Source organism: Erinaceus europaeus, chromosome 11 (assembly GCF_950295315.1).
Source record: "Erinaceus europaeus chromosome 11, mEriEur2.1, whole genome shotgun sequence".
Classification (NCBI taxonomy): Eukaryota; Metazoa; Chordata; class Mammalia; order Eulipotyphla; family Erinaceidae; genus Erinaceus; species Erinaceus europaeus.
This window is the reverse complement of record NC_080172.1, coordinates 41,202,678-41,227,389: the sequence shown is the minus strand read 5'-3', so window position 1 is coordinate 41,227,389 and position 24,712 is coordinate 41,202,678. Positions and strand designations below refer to the sequence as shown.

The 24,712-nt window shown below is 47.6% G+C and overlaps 1 protein-coding gene across 7 annotated transcripts in view; it reads right to left on the bottom strand.

Moving 5' to 3' along the window:
- The window catches only part of KCNAB2 (potassium voltage-gated channel subfamily A regulatory beta subunit 2), a 106,557-nt gene that overhangs the window by 50,080 nt on the left and 31,765 nt on the right, over nucleotides 1–24,712 (bottom strand). For 2 of the 7 annotated variants that reach the window (XM_007532764.3, XM_060201333.1), the window contains exons 2-3: nucleotides 9,286–9,414; nucleotides 8,240–8,281 (exon numbers count right to left, since the gene is read on the bottom strand). In XM_007532764.3, the coding sequence (XP_007532826.1) occupies nucleotides 8,240–8,281; nucleotides 9,286–9,362 (119 nt within the window). In that variant the 5' untranslated portion in view covers nucleotides 9,363–9,414. Of the gene's footprint in view, nucleotides 1–8,239; nucleotides 8,282–9,285; nucleotides 9,415–9,745; nucleotides 9,767–24,712 lie in introns of those variants that run through there. The other 5 variants (XM_016192400.2, XM_060201339.1, XM_060201334.1 and 2 more) reach the window with 4 other exon arrangements.

Sequence of the window (24,712 nt, the reverse complement as noted above, 5' to 3'; positions counted from 1 at the left end):
AAAAGACAAAAGGGCTCCAAGTGAGAAAGGGGAGCAGAGAGCATGCAGAGTACCTAGGCCCTCCAGGCTGAATACACATTACGGTGTCAGGTAGAGAGCTGTCTTTGGGAGGCAGCACAGGGCACACCTGGCACAGAAGCACACTAGTGTGACTTTGCTCCCACAATCCAGGGGGACCCATTCCAGGAAGGTCCTATCCCTATTCCTTCATTCACAAGTTTGGTAAAGGGAATACCAGTTCCCTTCAACCTCTTCCCCCCAACACACACAGAGAGAGACTGTTTGAGGGATGTACTGTAGTTCCAGCAATGTGACCTTGGGCTCCATGTGCTTAGATATGTTACAACCCACAGCCCACAGATTTTTGCATAACAGAGAGAGAGTGAGAGAACAGGATGCATTTAAAGAGGAGGTAGAGGAAATAGGTTTAGCAGGGCTAGAGGGAGGTGGTTAAAGAGAACTATTGCTAGATCATCATCTTGAACGATGAATACACTTGAGAGTGAAAACCAACTTAAACGTCCATCCACAGGAAACCTGACTCAGCTGATGATGGTTCATCTGGATGGTGGAAATGTGTGCAGACTTGGATGGGGAGTGATTAATTCTTACACACACTGGGGAGTGAATCAGTGAAGGGTGTCATCATGGCTGCTGCATGCCTACACACTGCATTCTCTTTAGTGGGGCACTACAGACACAGGGATGCCTCCACTGAGCATAGCCTGCTTGGTGGCCCTGGCATCATCAGCACAGACAGAAAGGATGTGGAGGATCAGCTGTAGAGATAGATTCTGGAGCCCAGAACTGGGAGTCAGAGGAGCTAGCACTGTCCCCACTTTCCGCTCCCTCCCCCAGGAGAACTAGTCCCATCACCCCCAGGAAGGGCTAGGGGGGCATTCCTGGCATTTAAGGTGACAGTATTTTAAAATAGTTTATTTATTTATTTATTTGGTAAGATATAAATTGAGAGGGGGTGGGGAGATAGGAAGAGAGAGAGAGGGGGAGGGAGAGAGAGGAGAGAAAGAGACCTGCAACACTGCTTTACCACTTGGGAAGCTTTACCCCTACAGGTGGGGGCCTGGGGCTTGAACCTGGGTCCTTGGGCATCGTAGCATGTGCTCTTAACCAGGCACACCAACACCTGGCCCTGGTGCCTGTCATTTTAATCACCCTAAATATCAAGCTCAGGTGGGCAGCACTTCTGTCTACTTTCAGGCTAGTACTCCAAGACAACAGCAGGAACTGGGTATTTTTCTGGCGGTGCCCACTGACAGATTTCTGACATGGACCTGTGTACAGAAGGGCAGGGATGGCTCTTGCACCAAGACTACAATTCACTATCACCACCCCTCATGGAGAGAAGGCAAGCAGGGGCATTTGATAGAAAAACCCTACTTTCCAGGAGAGCCACTCTGGGGATGCAGGGAATCTGGGACTCCAGACTTCTGTTTGTAGTGGGAAATGGAGTTCTGGAGGCCTCAGACAGTAACAGCTCCCTTCCCTGGCAAACCCAGGACAGTGCCCCAGGGCCTGAGAGACAGCTGCTGTAAAGGTGGCTAACTGATAAATGCAGGTCTCTCTGGTTTCTCTGGGGGCCTGGGTGAGTTAGAAATGCTAGGAGCCTTTTCAAAAAGCTGGGCCCAAAGCAGACATGCACACACATCCCCAGTCAGACCCAGACAGCAGAGATCAATAGCCATTATCTTGCAAGACATCATCCAGAAGAAGTCATCTAGTCTGTTGTGGCTCTGGAGAGCTAGACAAGGCCACAAAGGGCAGGGAGCTAGCATAGGGGTTATGCAAAGAGTCTGAAGCCTGCAGCTCTGAGTTCCCAGGTTTAATCCCTTACATCACCATAAGCTAGAGCTGAGCAGTGCTATGGCAAAAAACAAATAAAACCAACCAAACAAAACAACTAGACAAACCAAGTTCTATGCTGGGGTGATAGAATGGCTGAGTACCCAGCTTCTGGACAGGGCCAGTCTTCTCAGTTACCTGCTTCATGGTGTGACTCAGGCAGACAGCTATACCCCTGGGAACCTTGGTTTCCTACATCTGTGATGTGGGTCCAGTAGGAGCCTGTCCAGGAAAGTCTGACACTTAAGATGGTGCCTGGTGCTTCATCTGGGAGTGTGCTTTATAGGGAAGGCATGGGACAGGGCACCAGTGACAGTCAAATCAGGGCAAAAAGACACAGAGCTGACTTGGGGGAGGTGAGCTGGCAGCAGGTGGGTCTTTCCAAGAGGACACCTGTGAGCATGGGCTCCTGGGGCAGGAGAGAGCTGGGTAGCTGCCAATCACTGTCAGGAAATGTTGACGAAGATGAAATGCAGGTGCTGATAATTACTTGGTCTTAATTACTTGCTTATTCCTGATGAGACAGAAGAGGGTGGGGTTTAGAGATCTGGGTGGAAGGTGTCTTCTTAGTGGGACCAGGGTCTTTGCTGCTTACAGCACCCCTAGGGGCAGTCTGCAGAAAAGGGTGGCCGGTGGGAGCAAGTGTGGACCCCTACGGAAGGGAAGGCTTGGGCCAGGGGACTTAGAGGCAGACAGTGCAGGGAACCAGCATAGTGGACCCTTGCCTAGCGCTAGGGAGAGGTGAAACTTGGCATCCTCAAAGAGGTTTGTGTTCAGAGGAATCTTTCCTTATCTAGGACCCTTGAGGGGGTCATGCCTCCACCAGGATGAGGAACACAGAGGCATAGGCATAGTGGGGGACTCTAACAGAGGTCCTGGCCTTCCTTTTTTTTTTTTTTCCCTTTCTATTTTATTTGTTAGGACAAAGATAAATTGCGGGGTGGGGGGAGCTAGGGAGAGAGACAGATACTTGTAGCTCTGCTTCACTGCTCAGGAAGCATTCTCCCTGCAGGTGGGGAGTGGGGGCTCGAACTCAGGTCCCTGTTCATGGTAATGGGTGTGCTCAATTGGGTGTGCCAACATCCAGCCTCCCCACTCTGGGCTCCCTTGCATTGGCTTCTTCCCAGCTTCCTGAGAAAGTGGCTGGAACAGTGTCAGATCCCTGAAAAGGTTCCCCAGGAAGACACCACCTAGAGCTGAGAGGTCAAAAAGACAGTTGAGGCTCCTATTTCTGAGCCTCAAAAGGGAGTGACCCCCAACCACTGATCCTAAGCACCCTACTGTTCAGTGTGAGCCTCACCTGCCAACTCTCCCTCCTCAGGAAAACCAGCCCCCTCCTCATTAGCCATGGTGAAGTGGACAGTGCCCACCAGGTCCTTCCCATGCTGGGGATTTGCTTGTGCAGATCTATCCCTGTGGACTGTGCTCAGGAGGCTTTACACAAACTAACAAGGTGACCTTATTCACTCATGGGAAATACTGCCTCCCTGTAGCACCTTTCTCATAAAGTGTCTGAATTGCGGGTTGCATACAGGAAGCAGAGGCAAAGGAGACATCCCACACGCATGGAGAGACCAGCCAAAGTCTCAGAAAGCAGGGATGCAAGGGAAGCTGGGGCATTCCGGTGGCATTAAGTGCACGGGGTATTGGTCACTCACGGCCAAATGAGGTGGTTTCTGATCACGAACAATTGCAAGCCAATACCTAGACAAGCAGCCCAGTTCTCAGGTCTGTGCTTCTAGCCAGCGACTGACCCTCCCTACTGTCCTTCTCAGGGGACCTTGCACAAAGGACGGCTCTGAGCTGGCTACTGTGGGCTCCCACAGATGAGAAGACATACTGTCAACCTCTGCCCCTGGTCTGGATTTTGAGTGGAGGTTTTCCTGCTCTGAAAAGGCATTGGGGATCAGGAGGAATGTAACTGCAGATCACTCCATCACACCCCCAATGCTGTCCCCATTCTGTTCCAGGACACTTGTCCCCAAGCAGCATCCCCTGCCCCAGATAGTGGTGCCCATCTAGCCCCCAGAAACCAGGGGGCCACTCACCTGCCTTCCTGCCTGCGTCTGCTTGTTCAGAGGACACAGTCTAGTTTATTAGGGTTCACCAGGCGTTCTGAGGCTCTGGCGCAGTGCTTTCATTAGGGAGTGTCACTGCAGAACGTCAGAAACAATTGGTGAACCAGGAGAGTCCCACAAGGGTCGAGTTTTGCGGCAGCGAGTCCATTAGTTCTATTAGGGCATTTTCATCTCCGCGAAAGGGGCTGAATTATTCACGAGCAATGCTTCCCCTAAAAGCTGGGGGAAGTGCAGTTCCCTGGTGCAGCCTGACAGAACCCACTCCTGGCATAAGAGCTCTGGGTTCAGCCCCTGGGAGCCTGGGTGCACTGGCTGGGGTGCCAATTCCCCTGCTAGTTACACCTTGCCTCTTTACCCCTGCCTGCAAGAGACATAAACCCTTGGTCCACAGGTGGAGGGGCAGCAATGTTTTCTGTGCCACAGCAGGATGGGAGCCAGGGCTGGTAGCCCCTGCCCACCCGCCCCTCACATCCCCTACCTGTGCTGCATCCAGGGTCCCCACAGTATGCACCCAGCACTCACAGCAGTAGATTTCAGTCCTGGTCAGACCTCCCCTAGACACACCTCTGTGGTGGTGGATGCCCTTCTTCTGTTCCACTGGGATATGCCCCAGATGTGCTTATCCTAAACTGTTAGTACCTATAAATGAGTAGAAGGTGCCATAATTTGCTACTCAGGCATGAAGCTGCCACTCCCCACCCCCATGCTGGCAGGGGTACAGGGACCCTTGCTCACTGCATATGATCTCATCTGAGGTTGGAAAGTGTTTTGTAGCCCAGTTCTGGGCTGAGCCTCTGCTGAGCCTGTTTATGTTTGTGATCCTAGTGTGAGTATGTAGGGGGCACTCTGGGTAATTCTAGGATGCCAGAAAGTCCTGGCATGGGGTTACCCTACAGCTCAAAAGGTTCATCAGTGCATGTGGGGTTTGGGGGTGGAGGCTGAGCTGTTTTTCACACAGAAAACCTGCAAATAGAGTGTGCCATAGGTGGGGAATCACTGCCTCCAGACCCAGAGCAGAAAGTACTGAAATGGGAGAGGATCTGTGATTAGAGAGAGCTACCCAGTAGTGGCTTAGTCTCTAGAAAGGCCTCAGTGATAAAACTGATTTTTCCTTTGTCTCAAAGTTCCAGGGCCATCAGCCTCACTGGGTCGCCAGCCTGATATGCTCTGAATGATGCCTGTCTGCTTCTCCTGGGCATGGCCCCTTTGCCAACACAACATCCTTGCCACATGGCTCCCTAGGCCCCACAATGAGTCTCCTGAGAACTGTTCTCATGTTTCCTGCTCTATTCCCTCTGCTGCAGTTCCAGTGGTTTGGCTCCATTTTTTTCTAATCTCTTACATCCTAATCCTGGGTGCACTGCAGATCTGTTCTTCTGACCTGTTCAAGAAACTCCTTGCTATCGTCTTTCCTCCCACAGCTGAGCTCTGATCCCTGTCCTGTTCAGTTACCATCTATTTCTCCTCAGTGCCCACTGGTTGCAGCCCATACTGCCCGGCAGGGTAACTGTTAACAGAAAGGGACTGGGAGGTGAGTTGGGCGGTAGCGCAGCGGGTTAAGTGCACGTGGCACCAAGCGCAAGGACTGGCGGAAGGATCCTGGTTCGAGCCCCCAGCTCCCCACCTGCAGGGGAGTCACTTCACAGGCGGTGAAGCAGTTCTGCAGGTGTCTGTCTTTCTCTCCCCCTCTCTGTCTTCCCCTCCTCGCTCCATTTTCTCTGTCCTATCCAATAATGACATCAGTAACAACAATAATAACTACAACAACAATAAAAAAAAAGGCAACAAAAGGGAAAATAAATATTAAAAAAAAAAAAAGGGACTGGGAGACCAGGTGGTGGCACATCTGGTTAAGCGCACACATTACAGTGCACAAGGACCCAGGTTCAAGCCCCTGGTGCCCCCCTGCAGGGGGGATGCTTCACAAGTGGTGAAGCAGGGCTGCAGGTGTCTCTCTGTCTCTCTCTCTCTCTCCCTATCTCCCTCTCTCCTCTTAATTTCTCTCTATATATACAATAATAAATAAATAAATGTTTTTTTTTTTTTTTTTAGAAAAAGAGAGAGAAAGGTACTGGAGGACATCAGGACTCATCCTGTAGTTCTGGAACAAGCCCCGCTGAGCTGGACTCGATGCAATGTCTCTAGTCAACCCACAGGCTGAGAAGCAAGAAACCACTGCTACCTGCCCTGGCACTGGGGTTGTTTGTGACACAACACTCTGTACAGAAGAGGACAGACATGGGGTCTTATTCTGTCCTCGCCTGAGTAGCTAAAGGGTGGGACGCAGGTCTTGTACAACCTGACTCTGTTGGAGGTTAAGGGCAGTCACACTGCTGGCTGACAACCATCAGAGGCACGTCTAATCCAAAAATCACACCAAGTACAACCAAGAGGACTATTATCAGAGCCCTCCCAAGTGTCTATGTGGAAAAACCACACTGGAGGGTCAAAGGGCAGGATGGCTGGAGCCCGTGGACATTGGAAAACACAGCAGAAGGGGGTGAGGAGGCCTCAGATCCCAACAGAATGCTCCTTGGAGGGCTCCCAAAAGGTGTGTGTGTGTGGGGGGGGATTCAGTGGGTCTGTGAGGACTTCTCAGGGTGTGAAACATTCTCACCTCTGCTTTTGTTTTTAAATATTATTATTATTTTGCCAGCTCTGGGAGCTTTACTGTTCCTGGATGACGTTCAGATAAAATGACACAGAGAGGCAGAGAGAGAGAGGCGAAGAAACCATGGCACTGAACCTTCTTTCAGTGTGGTAGGGCTGGGCTTGAACCTGGGTTGCATGTGTGGCAAATCGATACATTAGCCAAGGGAGATATTTTGTTGGCTGCCACCTGAGATTGTTAAACTCAGCAGCTTACTTGTTACCCCCCACCCGATGTGGCCCTAGCATCTGAGGTCTCTGATGGTGGGGCTTTCCATCTATTACCTCAACTTACTCCTCCTCTCCAGAATAGAAGACTGGAATGAGGATGAGGGTAAAGTGTACATTTGGCCTGTCAAGCCCCTCTGGGGCAAATATCATACTCATTCTGACATTTTATGACATAGCACTAATCATTCCCTTTTGTGCCCCCCCCACCTCCCATAAACATTTTTAAAAACCCAAATTCTGATCTAATTCAGGTAAAAATTATATCCAGCAACAACCAACTTCAGCAGAATCAAAGGCCTGGCCACCTCTTTAAAGCTTAGAACTTTCAGAAGATAAAATGATCTTGATGACTTTGACGGTGCCCAGGGAAGGAAAGCCACATGGAAGCTCATTGCTGACTCTGTCCTACTCTATTCCTGGTGCCTCAGGAGTAACATCCCACGAACTCCAGCACCAGAGATGCTCAGTGCCAGGCAGCTGGTTCTAGATAGAGAGACCTGTTGGAGACCCAGGTCTAAATGGCAAGTTACCAGGGACATGCCACCAGGAGTCAGATCAGTCCCCATACATTGCAGGCTTAGCAGAGCTTGTCAGAGCTCTGAGAACCACTAACATTTTCCCAGATGAGAGAAACACATCAAAGTGACTTCTTAGCATTAGAGACTTTCTAAGAAGTACACCCATTCATGGGGTATGCCCTACTTTACAGGTAAGGAAGAAGTTACCCAGAAAGAGAGAAAGGGACACCCAAGAGGACTTACCACCTAATAGCCTCCTCTCAGGCAACCAGCTTGAGTCCCATGTCCATTTCTCTTTCCTGGGATACCAGTGTGCTAATTTGCCAAGAGGGAAGGAAAGGCATCAGAGGACATCACTGGGTCCAGCCAGACTCTGAGGCAGGCCAGACTGAAGGCACACAACCCAGGGTGCAGGTCTCAGCCTCCAATAACACAAATACTCAGTAGGTGACTGATCAGTTCACATCCAAGGAAAAGATAAGAAGAGACATCTTATCATTTTTTACTCGAATACCAGAGAAGCAGGAACCAATGACTTAGGGAAAAATGCCTCCCCCTGGTAAAAGGATAAGGCTTCCTGGTGGATCTGCTGGGACCCAAGCACGTGTCAGAGGTGAATTTGTTCACATCAAAGTAAATCTGAGAAGAGTATCTTAGGCAATCAGTCCAAGGGCACAGTTCTCATGGGGCCATCACAGGATGCAGTGAGGGTGGGCAGGGGGGAGAGGAGAGGGAGAGGGAGAGGGAGAGGGAGAGGGAGAGGGAGAGGGAGAGGGAGAGGGAGAGGGAGAGAGAGAGAGAGATGGAGGAAGAGATAGAGGAAGCACAACATACCCACTAGGGCTGACCCCACCCCCTGCCTCCAGCTTTAAGGTTTAAGGAAGAAGGAGGGTCTTTCTTTACCTGTAAAACTGCAGCTGTCTTTTGGGACTCCCATACCGAGTACTTCGGACAGCAATGGAGGAAAGAAAAGAAGGAGAGAGTCCACAGTTGTCATTAACCAAGGGGAAGTACAACCAGCTGCGATTTTGACCCCCTCAGCTTGGCCTCAACCCATGCACTGAGGTCAGGCAAGGCCTGCCCACCACCAAGTGCTGGGCGACAGTGCCACCCAGTGGCCCTTAAAGACTGAGGTCCTAGGATCCTTTGGTGCCTGGTCTGTCTGTCTATCCCTATACAGACAAGAGGTGTGTGTGACAGCATTGACTAAGACACCCCCCACCCCACCAACATGGGTCATTACCCCACATGCTGGCAGTCTGTGCATAGAGAATGTGGGGTTCTGTCTAGGGTTTTCATGAATGAAGGACATACCCTTTCTTGCAGGCCCCACAGACACTCTGGCTCAGCCTACACCAGTCTAGAAAAGGCCAATTGTCTCAGGCCTGGTGGACCCTGAGAGCTCCACCTAGGACCCTGCTTTTTACTGGCAAAGAATGTCATCTGGGTTCTATTCTCTGCCCATAGAAAGAATCAGCAGATCTCATCAAGCCTTCCCTCAAGAGGGGCCATTTACCAAGCAGACAGAACCAGCACTGGGTTTGGATTCCACAAGGAGGAAGTGCAGGCCACCCATTCCCTTCCTGGACCTTTGAAAGTGTGAGTAAGATTCCCTCATGGGTCACAACGCACTAGGCCTCATTCAGAGTATGGGGGGGGATCTTGGGGAATTGACAGGAGCACTAGGAGCTGATGTGTGCAAGACTGAAGCAAGCCAGGCAGGGGGCCCTCCACTGGAAAATTCTACAAGTCAGGGACAAGACAGGAGTCGACTCCTGGTTCCACCTCACCCAGGTGCTGTCTTTCCCACTTGGAAAAGCTTCTGTTCCTTTCCTTTGAGAAGTCCTTCACTCACATGCATCTCTAGTCTGATAGATCCCCAGGACCTCTTCATACAGGGCAGGAAGGACCCTAGAGGGGCCTGAGTGGGGTGGGGGTGGGGAGGATACCTGTAGATCATGCCAGGGGAGCCTGTCTGTCGCAGGGACAGCCGAGCCGGGGAGCCCGTTGTCGATTCTGGATACATGGAGCTGGTCTCACTTGCCACAACCTGGTCTCTTCTTCACAGAGGGATGATTCTGAAAGAAAAGCAAAGTAGGAGGGAGGTGGTTAAGAAAGGTCAGGAGGCTCTGGGATTATAAAGGCCTATCTATGGACATATATATATAGATATTTATTTTATTTTCTGCCATCAGGGTTATGGCTGGGTCTCAGTGCCTGAACAAAGAATTCACCATGGCTTCTCCCACTCCCCACCCTCAGTGGACATTTTTTCCTTTCCTTTTTTTCTTTCTTTCTTTCTTTCTTTCTTTCTTTTTCTTTCTTTTTTTCTTTGTTGTTGTGGCTTTTCCTTTCTTATTTGATAGACAACACAGAGAAAAATAGAAGAGTGAGGAGGGAGAGAGGTACCTGTAGTATTGCTCTATCACTCTTGAGGTTTCTCACCACCCCCTGCAGGTGGGGGCTTGAACTTGGATTCTTGAACTTAGATGACGGGTAGATAGTATAATGGTTATGCAAAGAGACTCTCATACTTGAGGCTCCAAAGTCCCAGGTTCAATCCCCTGTACCACCATAAGCTAGAGCTAAGCAGTGTTCTGGTTAAAAATCAAACAAACAACAAACAAACAAAAACCCACTAAAAAAGTAAAATTTGCTCATGATAATGTGTATGCTCTACCAAGTGCACTACCAGGTACACCAATGCCTGGCTCTTATATAGCACTATCTATATTAGATATAGACAGGGCAGAGTGAAAGAGACCACAGCACCAAATCAGCCTTCAGTGTGGAGGGCACCAGGTTTGAATCTAGTTTGTGCACATGGAAGAGCTATTTCCCAGACCTCCCTATAGCTCTCATTAGCAGTATCACTCACAAGGCTCACAGGTTCCACTCATTCCACTTTCCCTCTGCAAGGCTTCCTGGAATCCTTCCACAATTTCATGATTGCTTTACAAAGAGCCTTGAGGCATTTATTTGCTGCCCAAATCATGCAAAACTGTAGCCCCAAAGGGAATTTCTGGGCTTTGAACTGTCTTCCAGACCCCAGAAGGCAGTACCCCCATCTCCGAGGGTCATCCTCAAGGATTCCCTGACCCTAACTCCATCCCTCCATGGCTTGCTGGTGCTCCTGCTCAGTTTCTAAGCAAGACAGCTTCTCAGATTCTTCTAAGCCCTGGTTCCTGGGACTCATGCCCTTTGGAGACCACTCCCTTCCACTTCCTCTTCAGTGTGTGTTGGGCCTAGTGATTGGCTCCTAATATATAGGTGATGGAATGCTATCCTGTAATCAGATGATTAAGGTCATGCTTTCTATCTTGTTAGCAGACTCTTTCCTGTAATGGCTCTGATGAAACAAGCTGTCATGGTGGAAATATACAGGAGGCAAGGGGCTCTGACTAACACCCTACAGAGAAGAGAAGCCTTCAAACTGTGTGAGCTTGGAAGTAGACCCTTCCTTAGTCAAGACTGGATGTGAGCCCAGCCCTAGTCAACATTTGAATTGCAGTTTTAGAAAACTTGGAAGTAGAGGACCTAGGAAAGCTGTGCCTGAACTCCTGAGCTATAGAAACTGGCATAACAAAAGTTGTTTTAAGTCTCCAAGCTGGTGGTGAGAGTTTTTGTACCAACAGGCAATGAAAATGACAGACAACATTCATTCTTTTTTTTTTTTTTTTTTTTTCCTTCAGGGTTATTGCTGGGGCTCAGTGCCCGTACCATGAATCTACTGCTCCTGGAGGCCATTCCTCCCCTTTTGTTGCCCTTGTTGTGGTTATTATTGTTATTGTTGATGTCGTTCATTGTTGGATAGAACAGAGAGAAATGGAGAGATGAGGGGAAGACAGAGAGGGGGAGAGAAAGATAGACACCTGCAGACCTGCTTCACCGCCTGTGAAGTGACACCCCTGCAGGTGGGGAGCCAGGGGCTCCAACCGGGATCCTTACGCCGGTCCTTGCGCTTTGCGCCATGTGTGCTTAACCCGCTGCGCTACCGCCAGACCACCAGCATTCATTCTTTTACCCTCCCCTTTCCTCCCCTTAAAGACTGGCTTATTTATTAATGAGAGAGAGAGAGAGAGAGAGGGAGGGAGAGAGAAAGAACCAGAGAATCACTCTGGCATATGTCAATGCCAGGGATTGAACTCACGATCTTAAATTCAAGACTCTGGTCACTGTATCAGCTGCTGGGTCACCTGTTTAACTTTCCTGCTGTTGCCCCTTGGGCTGAGCTGCTGTTGCCTGTCACTCAAACTCCCAGACCTGTCTACTAATTACTCCCCCACCCCATCCCAAGCCCACACTCTGTTTAGCAGCTAGAGCATCAGTTTCAAAAGTAAATTAAGTCACACCACCATTTTCCTCTCCTTTCTCTAGGACACTTTCCCCATGGAAACCATTTTCAATTTTTTGTTTGTTTGCTTCTTTGTTTTTTAATTTTTAATATTTATTTATTTTCCCTTTTGTTGCACTTGCTTTTTTAAAAATTTGTTTAAATATATTTATTTTTCCTTTTTGTTGCCCTTGTTGTTTAATATTGTTGTGGTTATTGGCCGTTGTTGTTGGATAGGACAGAGAGAAATGGAGAAAGGAGGGGAAGAGAGAGAGAGGGAGAGAAAGGCAGACACCTGCAAACCTGCTTCACTTTCTGTGAAGCAACTCCCCCTGTAGGTGGAGAGTTGGGGGCTCAAACCAGGATCCTTATGTGCTTAACCCGCTGTGCCACCGCCCGACTCCCTGCACTTGCTTTTTTTTATTGTTGTTGTTATTGATGTCATCGTTGTTGGATAGGACAGAGAGAAATGGAGAGAAGAGGGGAAGACAGAGACGGGGAGAGAAAGAGAGTCACTAGCAGACCTGCTTCACCGTCTGTGAAGCGAACCCCTGCAGGTGGGAAGCCGGGGGCTCAAAATGGGATCCTTATGCTGGTCCTTGTGCTTTGTGCTTCTTTGTTTTTACCAGAGCACTGCTCAGCTCTGGCTTATGGTAGAGTAGGGGACTGAAACTGGGACTTTGGAGCCTCAGACATGAAAGTCTTTTTGCATAATCATTATACTTTCTCCAGCCCTTCCTGAAATTTATTAAGGTCAGGAGGTGGGCCAAGTTTCAGATGCTACTATGGTCCCATTCCAACCTCTCTACGCAGTGACTTTGCCAGTGTGTCCCAGAACCTCACTTTCCAGAGCTCTAAACTACTAAGGACAGAGATAGTGTGGGGGTATGGATTGACTGGCCAACATTCAAGTCCAGTGGAGAAGCGATTATAGAAGCCAGAACTCCTTCTTTTTGCACCTTCAAAAGAATTTCATTCTGAATTCCCAGAGGAAGATGAGCAGAGGGCTCTGGACCTCAATTCCATTGGGGCTCAGAACTTTTGTGACCGGGAACCTTTGTTTTTGCCTCATCATTGAGAGGGAAGAGAATTTGGAGAACACCTGAGGAAGTCAGGCCCTGTTTCCCTTATCTGAGAGAGAAGAGGAAAAAGGAAACACATTTGTTCTGAATCTGAAATGATGTGCTGACCAAGAATCCCTGATTCCACAGATGTGGGATGGGCCTGAGAACCTGCATTTGGGAGCAGGCCTCTGGTAACATCAATGTTGCTGGTCTGGGAACCACACTTTGAGGACCACTGGCTTAGAGTTTGGATCCTAGACTAGGAGCTGGCAATTTCTGGCTAGCAGAACAAAGACAGCTTGCCACATTTTCCATTTTTTGTTTTGTTTTCTTTTGGGTGGTCACAAGTGTGCCTGGTTTTAAAAAAACAAATGTTTTATTTATTCATTTATTTAAAAAACAGAAATAAATAGGGAGGGGGAGATAGAGAGGGGAAGAGAGAAAGACAAAAACATTTGCAGCACAGCTTTACCTCTCGTGAAGCTTTCCCCTTGCTGTTGGAGACTGGGGGCTTGAACCTGGGCCCTAGCACATTACATGTTCACCAGGTGTGCCACTGCCTGCCCCCTTTCCTTCCTTCCTTCCTTCCTTCCTTCCTTCCTTCCTTCCTTCCTCCCTCCCTCCCTCCCTCCCTCCTTCTTTTGCTACCAGGGTTATTGTTGGGGTCCTGTGCTGGCACTACAAATCCACCACTACCAGCAGCCATTTTTTGTAAATTTATTTGAGGGGCTGGGCAGTGGTACACTCAGTTAAATGCATATACCACCATATGGAAGGAGCTGGGTTTGAGCCTCTGTAGTGTAGTGTAGAAAATAATTTTGACAGGACAGAGAGAGAAATAGAGGTGGAGTCAGTTAGAGAGACATCTGCAGACCTGCTTCACCACTCACGAAGCACCGGCCCCCTGCAGGTGGGGAGAGGGGACTTGAACCCTGGTCCTTATGCATGGTGATAGGTGTGCTTCCTAAATCCTTCCCCCACCCTGCCCCCACTCATTTCTTTTTAAGTTGCTTGTGATTGTTTTTGTGTGGCCACAGCAGGGTTGAGTATTTGCAATAGAGGTCACATGGTCTGTAGAGCTGAAATATTTACTAGCCAGCTCTATACAGAAACAGCATGGTTGCTCTGTTCCTGGTCATTCTTCCCCTTTCTCTCTCTCTCTAATACTTTATTTATTTATTTATTGGTGAGAAAGATAGGAGAGAGAGAGAGAGAGAGATTAAGAGAGAAAGAGAGAAAGAACCAGATATCACTCTGGTACATGTGCTGCTGGGGATTGAACTCAGGACCCCATGCTTGAGAGCCCAGTGCCTTATTCACTGTGCCACCTCCCAGGCCGCCCCCTTACTCTCTAAAACAACAACTGCCCCCATCCCCCCCCAAAAAACACACTCTCATCTCTTCTTCCATGTCACTCTCAGCTCTGGACTTTGCAGTTTCTTGTTCAAAGACACAATGGGAACAATCAGGAAGAAGCTAACTTTTCAGATTCCCCCTTAACCATTAGCACTCAGCCTTCTTCCTGCTGCCCCTAAGACAGACAGACAGACACAGACACAGACACAGACACAGACACACACACACACACAATACAGCAAAGGTACTGTAGCAACTATCCGATGATTCTGGAACACTGCCATCTGCAAACAACAAATTCTTAATCCTCTCATCTAAAAATAAAAATAAGGGTTAAGTGCAGGTGGCACAAAGCACAAGGACTGGCATAAGGATCCCGGTTCGAGCCCTGGCTCCCCACCTGCAGGGGAGTCGCTTCACAGGCGGTGAAGCAGGTTTGCAGGTGTCTATCTTTCTCTCCTCCTGTCTGTCTTCCCCTCCTCTCTCCATTTCTCTCTGTCCTATCCAACAATGACAACATCAATAACTACAACAATAAAACAACAAGGGCAATGAAAGGGAATAAATAAATAAATATAAAATAAATAAATAAATAAAAATAAATGGTTCCTTGAACTCACTTCCATGTCTACTATTCCATTATTATCTTTTTTCTTTCTTTCTTTTTTAAAGATAGAGACAGAGTGAAGGGGATCACAGCACTGAAGCTTCTTTCAGTGTTGTGGGAGTTGGGCTTGAAAACTGAGGCCACACACATGGCAAAGCAGTGCATTACCCACGTGAGCTATTTTGTTAATCCTTCAATATTATTTTTCTTTCCCATCCACAGGTAAATACTTCAAAACATTGTCCTTTTTGGTTGTCTAACACTAATCTCTCTTTTGCCTTAGGCATTCTGAGGCGGTGACCCTTCTCAAGGTTACTGTGACTTTCTTGTTGCCAACTCCGACAGCATTCATGATGTGGAGTGGACAGTGGGCTGTCCCAGTACTGGACCCCACATTCTCAGATGTTCGATTCTCTCTCTCATTTTAATTTTTTATTATATTTACTTATTTGAAAAAGACAGCCAGATATTTAGAGGGAAGGGGGAGATAGAGAGGAAGAGAGACACCTGCAGACACTCATGAAGCTTTCCTCCTGCACGTGGAGACAGTGGACTTGAACCCAGGTCCTTACACATCATAACATGTGCTCAACCAGCTGTGCCACCTCCTGGCCTCCCACTATTTGCCCCTTCCTCATCTTCTAAGACTTCTCAGTTCTCCTTTTACAAACACTTTTTGGGAGAACTAAGAGGTGGTTCATCTGGCAGAGTGCACATATTACCATGTGCAAAACCCTGATTTAAGCCACTGACCACCACAGGGGTGTGCTTGCAGGGGTGAGGGACACTTCACTAATGGTACAGCAGGGCTGTGCTGTCCTTCCCCTTTCTCTCCCCCTCACTATCTCTCTCATCCTCTATCAAAAAAGAAAGAGAAATGACCTTCTGAAGTAATGGAGCCATGCAGGCACCGAATCCCAGTGATAACCTTAGTGGCAAAATAAAACAAAATAATATAAAAAATAAATTAGGGCTGGCAAGCTAGCTCATTTGAAAAGGTGGCTACTTTGCTTTGTGTGCAACTCAGGTTTGGCCCTGGCTGCCACTAGGCTGGGGGAAGCTTTGGGGCTGCAGTGTATTTCCAGCTCTCTGTCTCTCCATGTCGGCCTCTATCTGAAAAAGTCAGTCTAAAGCGATGAAACCCTGATGACAACAAAATTTTTTTTTCAAAGACTCATTTCACTTCTTTTCTTTTTTTAAAATTTATTTCCTTTTGTTGCCCTTGTTGTTTTATTGCTGTTGTTATTGATGTCATTGTTGTTGGATAGGACAGAGAGAAATGGAGAGAGGAGGGGAAGACAGAGAGGGGGAGAGAAAGATAGACACCTGCAGACCTGCTTCACCACCTGAGAAGCGACTCCCCTGCAGGTGGGGAGCCGGGGGCTCGAACCGGGATCCTCACGCTGGTCCTTGCGCTTTGTGCCACCTGCACTTAATCCGCTGTGCTACCACCCAACTCCCTATTTACCTTCTATGACACATATATTGAGTTTCATATGAGAGAGAAAGAGGAGCCAGAGCACCACTCTGGTCCATGTGGCACTGGGGACGAAACAAGAAGAGTCAGTGATCCAGCTACATACACCACTTAGTTCTCTCACCTTTCACTTTGGCAGCTGCTTGGCTCAGGCTGTGAGTCTCTAGCTCTAAGCTCTGTTCCTACACTGCAAACTCCCAAAGTTGCCAGTTTCCTTTCTCCTCTGAACCTGACTCATCCCACTGCCCACTCAGCCTCTCTAACAGTATGTGGAACAAGTCCCTCAGATCCACTGTCTAACACCGAGCTCCTGGTCACACTCCACAGCCCTGTTTGTCCTACAGCTGCCCACAGCCCAGTAAAGTCCATCAGACCAACTTCAGAAAATATCCAGTCCCAATTTTTTTTTTGAGGTACTTTCCACCACCTCTTCCCTGGTCAGACCACCATCCCTCTTGCTTTTTCCCTGCAACAGGCCTCCTGGCTTCCACCTCTACCCCTTTAGTCTACTTACAGGTACGGGAGGGGACTTTCTAGGCTGTAAGTCAGATCATGCCATCATTTTGCTCAAAATCTTCCAACAGTTCCCCTTTCTCTGCAGAGCAAAAACCCAAACCTGGGCAGTCACCTCAGGACTGACTGTCTTATGAACGTTCTCACCTCTTCTCCTCCCTCCTCCTTGTCCCACCTCATACACTTTGCCCCAGTTACCCTAGCTTCTGGAAAAGGGGATATCCCATGAACCCAGAGACACTCCAACATCAGGACTATGCATCTACTTTTCTTTCTGTTCACTAATCTCTGAGATCCATTGCAAGATCCCTTCCCCCAAACCCATACCTTTGATTTATTATACAAAGTCACCTTTTCATGAAGGTCTTCTCTGAGCCTGTTGCAGAGCCTGTCTCTCTATCTCCTCCCTGTCCCCTTCCCTGCACCAGCTTTCTCCCTAATATTTATCTTCTAGTATGCCGTATACTGCCCTCCACCACCATATTTCTGAATTCTTCCCTGAGCCACCAACTCCAGGAAAGGGTGACTAGCATATAGCAGATACTCTATTATTTGTTTCCTGAATAAATGATTGACTCTATGACCCAGTCAGCTGAAGACCAAAAGAGAGAAAGGACATAGGCAGCAGGCTGCATAACCTTCTGGCCTAGGAATGTTTCTTACACATGAAACTGGCTAGGCTTATCTTCCCAGGGTGGGAGACTAGGGCAGTTGCAGGCACAGGAGCTACCTGCATGGGGGCAGCAGTCCTGGAGGTCACCTGCCCTACTCCTCACCTTTGGCCTGGATTTGGGAAGGTCAGGTTAGTGGTCAGCTCTGAGGCATCCACTGCCCATGCTTTGATGCCCATTCCACGACCAGAACCTCAGACCTCAGTAGCATTTCTCTCTTGCCTGAGTGAACAGTACTTCAGCTGGAGAGAAGGAGCAGGGGTGAGGAGGGTGGGTGGGGGTGAGTTTCCAGGCACCCTGCTTTGCATGAAGGAGCCTGCCTCCACCATTGCAGCTGCCACTGCCCAATCAGGAATGACTGTGTCTGCCTAGCAGACAATTCTGAGGAACTGGTCTTTCAGCAGGGATACTGTAGATCCCTGGCAGTAGGTAGGGAGGCCAAGCTGAAGGCCCCTGGGCCAGGCATCAGAAACCAGGTGACCACAAACCTGGTCCAGGACACTCTTGTTGGAAGCTTGGCAGCGGAGAGGACACTGGCTGGTTGGGGTAGGGTTAAGGGTCTAGACCGGGATTCCACAATCAGGGTTCCTCCCATCTCCTGCATATCCACTTGGTCTGTGCATGACCTTAAGGAAGTCACCCTGATTTAAACTTGGAGAAACTGAAGCACAGAGCCCTCACAAAAGTCTGCCCGTAATTTTTCCAGGAGTGGGGGCAGCAAAATTCTTTGAACAAAAGGTACCCCTTTTTGGTATGATGTTGAGTGCATCCCTAGTTCCCTCTACAGGGTGAGGTGACAATGACATAGGTGACCTCCAGTTTTCCTTCTCTCAAACAAGTATTCTGAAAATGCCTCAAATGTTAGAAAAAAAAAATTAGAACAGTGGGTGGGAGATATAGCATAATAGTTATGCGAAAGACTTTCATGCTTTAGACTCTGAAGTCTCTGGTTCAACTCCACACAATACCATATGCCAGAGATGAACAGATACTTAGAGGAAAATATTGGCAGAACTCTTTTTTGCATAAATTTTAAAAACATCTTCAGTGAAACGAATCCAATTACAAAGAAGACTAATGCAAGCATAAACCTATGGGACTACATCAAATTAAAAAGCTTCTTCACAGCAAAAGAAACCACTACCCAAACTAAGAGACCCCTCACAGAATGGGAGAAGATCTTTACAGGTCATACATCAGACAAGAGACTAATAACCAGAATATATAAAGAGCTTGCCTAACTCAAGAAGAGAACAAATAACCCCATCCAAAAATGGGAAGAGGACATGGACAGAATATTCATCATTGAAGAAATCCAAAAGGCCAAGAAACACATGAAAAAAAAATGCTCCAAGTCTTTGATGGTCAGAGAAATGCAAATAAAGACATGAATGAGATACCACCTCACTCCTGTGAGAATGTCATACATCAGAAAAGGTAGCAGCAATAAATGCTGGAGAAGTTGTGGGGTCAAAGGAACCCTCCTGCACTGCTGGTGGGAATGTCAATTGGCCCAACCCCTGTGGAGAGCAGTCTGGAGACCTCTCAAAGGCTAGATGGACCTACCCTATGATCCTGCAATTGCTCTCCCGGGGATATCGCCTAAGGAACACAACACACCCATCCAAAACATACCTATGTTCTTAGCAGCACAATTTGTAATAGCCAAAACCTGGAAGCAACCCAGGTGTCCAACAACAGATGAGTGGCTGAGAAATTTGTGGTCTATATACACAATGGGATACTACTCAGCTATTAAAAATAGTGATTTTACTGTTTTCAGCCCATCTTGGATGGGGCTTGAAAAAATCATGTTACGTGAAATAAGTCAGAAACAGAAGGATGAATATGGGATGATGTCACTCTCAGGCAGAAGTTGAAAAATAAGATCAGAAGAGAAAACACAAATAGAACCTGAACTGGAGTTGGTGTATTGCACCAAAGTAAAAGACTCTGGGGTGTGTGGTGGGGAAAGTACAGGTCCTGGAAAAGGATGACAGAGGACCTAGTGGGGGTTGTATTGTTATGTGGAAAACTGAGAAATGTTATGCATGTACAACTATTGTATTTACTGGTGATGTAAAATATTAATCCCCCAATTAAAAAATTTAAAGAATCAAAGGGGTAGATAGCATAATGGTTTTGCAAATAGACTCTCATGTCTGAGGTCCCTAAATTCCAAGTCCAGTCCCCCACACCACCATAAGCCAGAGCTGAGTAGTGCTCTGGGAAAAAAAATCAGAATAGCAACAATTACCTATATACTTATCATCCTATTCACCAGCAGCCTCATTTACATACATTCTCCCTAAAACACACATATGCCCCACATATTTTTCTGATCATTTGATAGTTATGATCTATTGCACATTGCTCCTAAATACTAAAACAAGCATTTTCTAAGGATAAAAACTTTTTATGCAACCATAGCACCATGATCATATTTATGGTAATTAACTCAATACCAACCAAATATACAACCTATATAAAAATATTTCCAAAGCTTTGTTTTATAGATTTTAAATATCTAGAATCTGGGGCTCATCTGGTAGAATGTACACTTTACTGTGTTTGAGGACCCAGATTTTTCATGAGTGGTAAAGCAGTGCTGTAGTGTCTCTCCTCTTCCTCTCTGCTTTCATACTATATCTGAGGGAAGAAAAGTTGGGAGAGGTAGAATTGCACAAAGGCCTGTTTCGAAACCCTGATAGCAAGAAAACAAAAATCCAGGGTCTTCCTAAGGGTCACTAATGGCCTTGATTATTTTTCTCCAGTATTTTCTAACAATCTAGAATGCCTTGACATTTTTTTCTATTTGTTTCTCATGACACTGGATTTTGAGAAGTTCAGGTCATTTGTTCTGCAGACTGACCCACACTTTGGGTTCATCTAAGGGCTCCCCTATAAGAGACCTGGATAACCCTTTCTAGTACTGTCTTACTGTGTGTGTAGCCAGAAGACAAGATGGAGAAGCTCTAGGGAAAGTCTATGGTCAAGGCTGGAGCTATGGCAGCACAGTTCTGTTCATGCTCTGTTGGTTAAACTCTGTGTGTGTGTGTGTGTGTGTGCCCATGTGCTGTGTATATTGTGTGCCTCAGTTTATGAGTGTGTGCATGTGCACTGTTTCACGCATGTGTATATGTCTGTACTGCATTACACACAAGGGTGTGTGCACACTGTGTTGCATGCAAACGTGTACAAATGTGGGAAGGGGGCAGCCAAATCACACGGCGAAGGATGTAGATTTGTGAGGTAATGAGAGAAGGGGACTAACAATCTCTAGACACTTCCACCTTCCTTCTGTGAAAATCAGGTGTCATACCTGTCAGTCAAGACATCAGAGGAACTAGGAGTGTTCCCAACTAGGCTCTGTCACAAAGTGCCTTCATTTATTTAACTGTCAGGGCTTGTTTAATTGCTGGGGCTTGTTGCCACATGACAACTCCACAACTCCAGTGTTTCACTGGGGCTTTATATCTGCATGACTCTACTGCTTCTGGTAGTCTCTTTCTCTCTCTTTTTAGTTATTTATTTATTAATTATTGGATAGAGACAGAAAGAAATTGAGAGGGGACCAGTAGATAGGGAGAGAGGCAGAGAGACACCTGCAACACTGCTTTACCACTTGTGAAGCTTTCTCCCTGCATGTGGGGACCAGTGGTTGGATCCCGGGCCCTTGCACATTGTAATGTGAGCACTTACCCAGGTGCACCACCACCTAGCCCACCCCCCCCCCCCCAAAGGCAAAAGAAAGTGGGCAGGAAAGCACAGTGCTGTTCTGGCACTTGAGAAGCTTCACCTTTGTATGGTGATCCTATGTGGTGGTTAGGGGATTAAACCTGGGTCTTCATGCACTGGGAAAGTGGGTGCTGTACCTCTCCCATTCCCATCAAGATTTCTGGATGCAAAGTTAGCACTTTGGGTACTGGAGAGAGTAACTGTTGTTCAATCAAATCCTAGCTTCTATAGTCTAATAGGACTGTGTTGGTGATTCAGTCTTAACCTCTGGGCGGGAGATAGGGAAGGGAGGAGAAGCTTAGTTGGGGTTCAGACTTGGCTCTCTTTTGGGGTCCTAATGCAACTCATTGGATATTACCTTAGGCAGACTTCATGTTCCTCAAGTATTTTGCCACTATCCATCCCTAGCAGTGGCTATCTTCCAGAAAGCCTCAATTTTTTTTTGTTTCCAGGGTTATCACTGGGGCTCCTGGAGGATACTGAATGCACTGCTCCTGGAGGCTATTTTTTCCTTTTGTTGCCTTTGTTGTTTATCATTATTATTATTGTTGCTATTGCTGTCGTTGTTGGATAGGACAGAGAGAAATCAAGAGACGAGGGGAAGACAGAGAGGGGAGAGAAAGACACCTGCAGACCTGCTTCACCACTTGTGAAGTGACCCCCCTGAAGGTGGGGAGCTGGGGGCTTGAATTGGGATCCTTATGCCTGTCCTTGTGCTTCACGCCATGTGCACTTAACCCACTACTACCCGGTCCCCCAGAAAGCCTCTTTTTAAGGTCCTCTGATCTGCTACAGCACTTCCTGCTTTTCCATATGGTCCTCTCTCCTTTTCTGGCAGAAAGCTTTTTTCTATCTTTCCACAGAAGGGCTTATTTAAAAAAATTACTTGTGATTTAATATTGATTTACAAAATTATGAGGTAACAGCGGTAAAATCCTGCACCATTCCCACCATTAGAGTTCTGTGTCCCCATTCCTTCCATTGGAAACTGCAGTAGTCCTCCCAAGGCCACAGATATGAGCTGACTAGTATATATATATTTGCCCATTTTTTCTTTTAAAAATTATTATTTATTATTGTATAGAGACAGAGAGAAATTGAGAGACATGGGGAAGATAGACAGATAGATACCTGCAGCCCTGCTTCACCACTTGTGAAGCTTTCCCTCTGCAGGTGGGGACCAGGGGCTTGAACCTGGGTCCTTGCACATATCCTTGTAACGTGTGCACTTCACTAGGTGTGCCACCACCTGGCCCTAATATTTGCCCATTTTTTCCTGCCTACTCTTTCTTTCTAAGTCACACCTTATACCAGTTAGTAATTCTGAGTGTTCTTCCATTTTTCCCCCCTTCTCTCTCTGGGTCCTGATGGAATTAGGGTTCAGAGTCCTCTACTCATTTCCCCCTAAGATTTCTCCCCCTCTAGGAGTATGGACCAAAATTCTTTATGGGCTGCAGGAGGTGGGAGTTCTGGTTTCTGTAACTACTTCTCCACTGGACATGGATGTTGGCAGGTCGATCTATGCCTCCCAAAAGGTTGCTTTTTTTTTTTTTTTTAATGAATGTAACCAGTAATACAAGTATGACTTAGCATCATGGTGGGATTTGTGCTTCTTAGCCCTCTGTGGCCAAGTCCCAAAGAAGCTTAACTGGAAGCTCAAAGATTGTCCCTAGACAACTGAGGTCTTAAGAATGTCAGCCCTGAGTGAGTTATCTGTTATCACACAATAAGGGTGAGTAGTTTAAGACAAGAGTTTCTCATTCTGTTTTGGAGAGTGAGGACCCAATTTGCCAGTGGTCTGGCTCAGGGTCTCTCCTTTGTAAATTTATTTATTTAAAAAGTATTTTATTGGGAGTCAGGCTGTAGCGCAGCGGGTTAAGCGCAGGTGGTGCATAGCACAAGGACCAGCATAAGGATCCCGGTTCGAACCCCGGCTCCCCACCTGCAGGGGAGTCACTTCACAGGCGGTGAAGCAGGTCTGCAGGTGTCTATCTTTCTCTCCTCCTGTCTGTCTTCCTCTCCTCTCTCCATTTCTCTCTGTCCTATCCAACAACGACAACAACAATAATAACTACAACAATAAAACAACAAGGGCAACAAAAGGGAATAAATAAATAAAATAAATATTAAAAAAATTTTCAAAAAAAGTATTTTATTTCCACTAGGGTTATAGCTGGGGTTTGATACGTACACATTTTTTATTGGACAGAGACAGAGAAATTGAGATGGAAGGGGGGAGATAAAGGGAGGCACCTGCAGCACTGCTTCACCATCTGTGAAGCTTTATCTTGCAGGTAGGAATGAGAGATTTGAGCCTAGGTCCTTCCTTATACTTGAGAACATATGTGCTCAACTGGGTGAGCCACCACTCAGCCCCTCCGGGTCTCTTCTGAAGCTGCTATCAGGAAGCCAGTCAGAGCTGCAGTCTCAATGAAGGCTCCTCCCCTTCGGCTCCTGCATATATGTAGTTAGGGCAGGGGGCCTCACACCAGAATAGCTACTTCTCTCAGATCAGATCGAGGAATGAACAGGGGAGTGGATATGCCTTTTACGAGCGAGACCCACTTTGTTCTATGGGTTGCAAAAACCAATCCAAATATGATGAAGGAGGTTGTTCAAGCCAGGAAGCAGGGTCCCTGGAAGGCAGACTTGGGGGACCACCACTGGAACACCATTCTCCATATTAATCTGTTCCCATATTCAGAGGCCACTGGGGTTGGGGTTCCACTAGGACAGGGAGCTTTATCCCCTGAGTCACTTGGTGCCTGGAGTAGCACTGAAGCTGACAGGGGAGAAGAGAGAGAGAGAGAGAGAGAGAGAGAGAGATTCGCACTGCTTGGGATGATGGGCAGCCAGGGACCATGGGGAGACCTTCTTGGGGGTGACAGGCATCGGGGACCTCCCTGGATGCCTAACAGCTGAGAGTGGACTCAAGCTCATGCTTCAAGCACAGATGCCACTTGCCATGTTGATTCTCAGACTCTAGAAAGCCTTCCTGCTAAAGCCTGAAAGCACAGTTGTGACTATCAACTATACAAAACCACTGCCTTTTGTGGGGCCAGTGCCTGTAGGAGATAAGTCAGCTATGTGCCCAAGAAGCGACAGGAAGAGGTGCAACTGCTCAAAACCACACAGATCCGGAAGGGCGTTTATGTAAGACACCCTTCCTCTCCCTCACGAAGCCAGGCCCCAAGATGGAGCCCACTCCTCTCTCACCTATGGGCTTGGTGGGTGGCCAAGAGTGGTGTTCTCGAAGGCTGCTGCCACACCTGAGTGCTATGGGGTGGTGGTAAGGATCCTTGGGGGCTTCTCTGCTGGCAGCATGACCCAGGAAGCCAACATTCAGTTACTTCAAAGCACTCTCAAGGTCTTGCTCAGATTTAGAGGGAACTGGAGGAGAATAATGTGAAAATAACCAGACTAGGGGGTGGGAGGGTCACTGTCTGAACCCCTGATCTTAGCTACAAAGCAGCCTGTCTCTCCTCAAACCTCCTGAGGCCTGAGCTCAAGGGTCATCAGCCAAACACTATACATCATGGGCAGCACATGGTCAGGCAATGACAGAATCATGTGGATGATGACACAGACCAAGGGCAAGACTACTGGACAGAGCATGT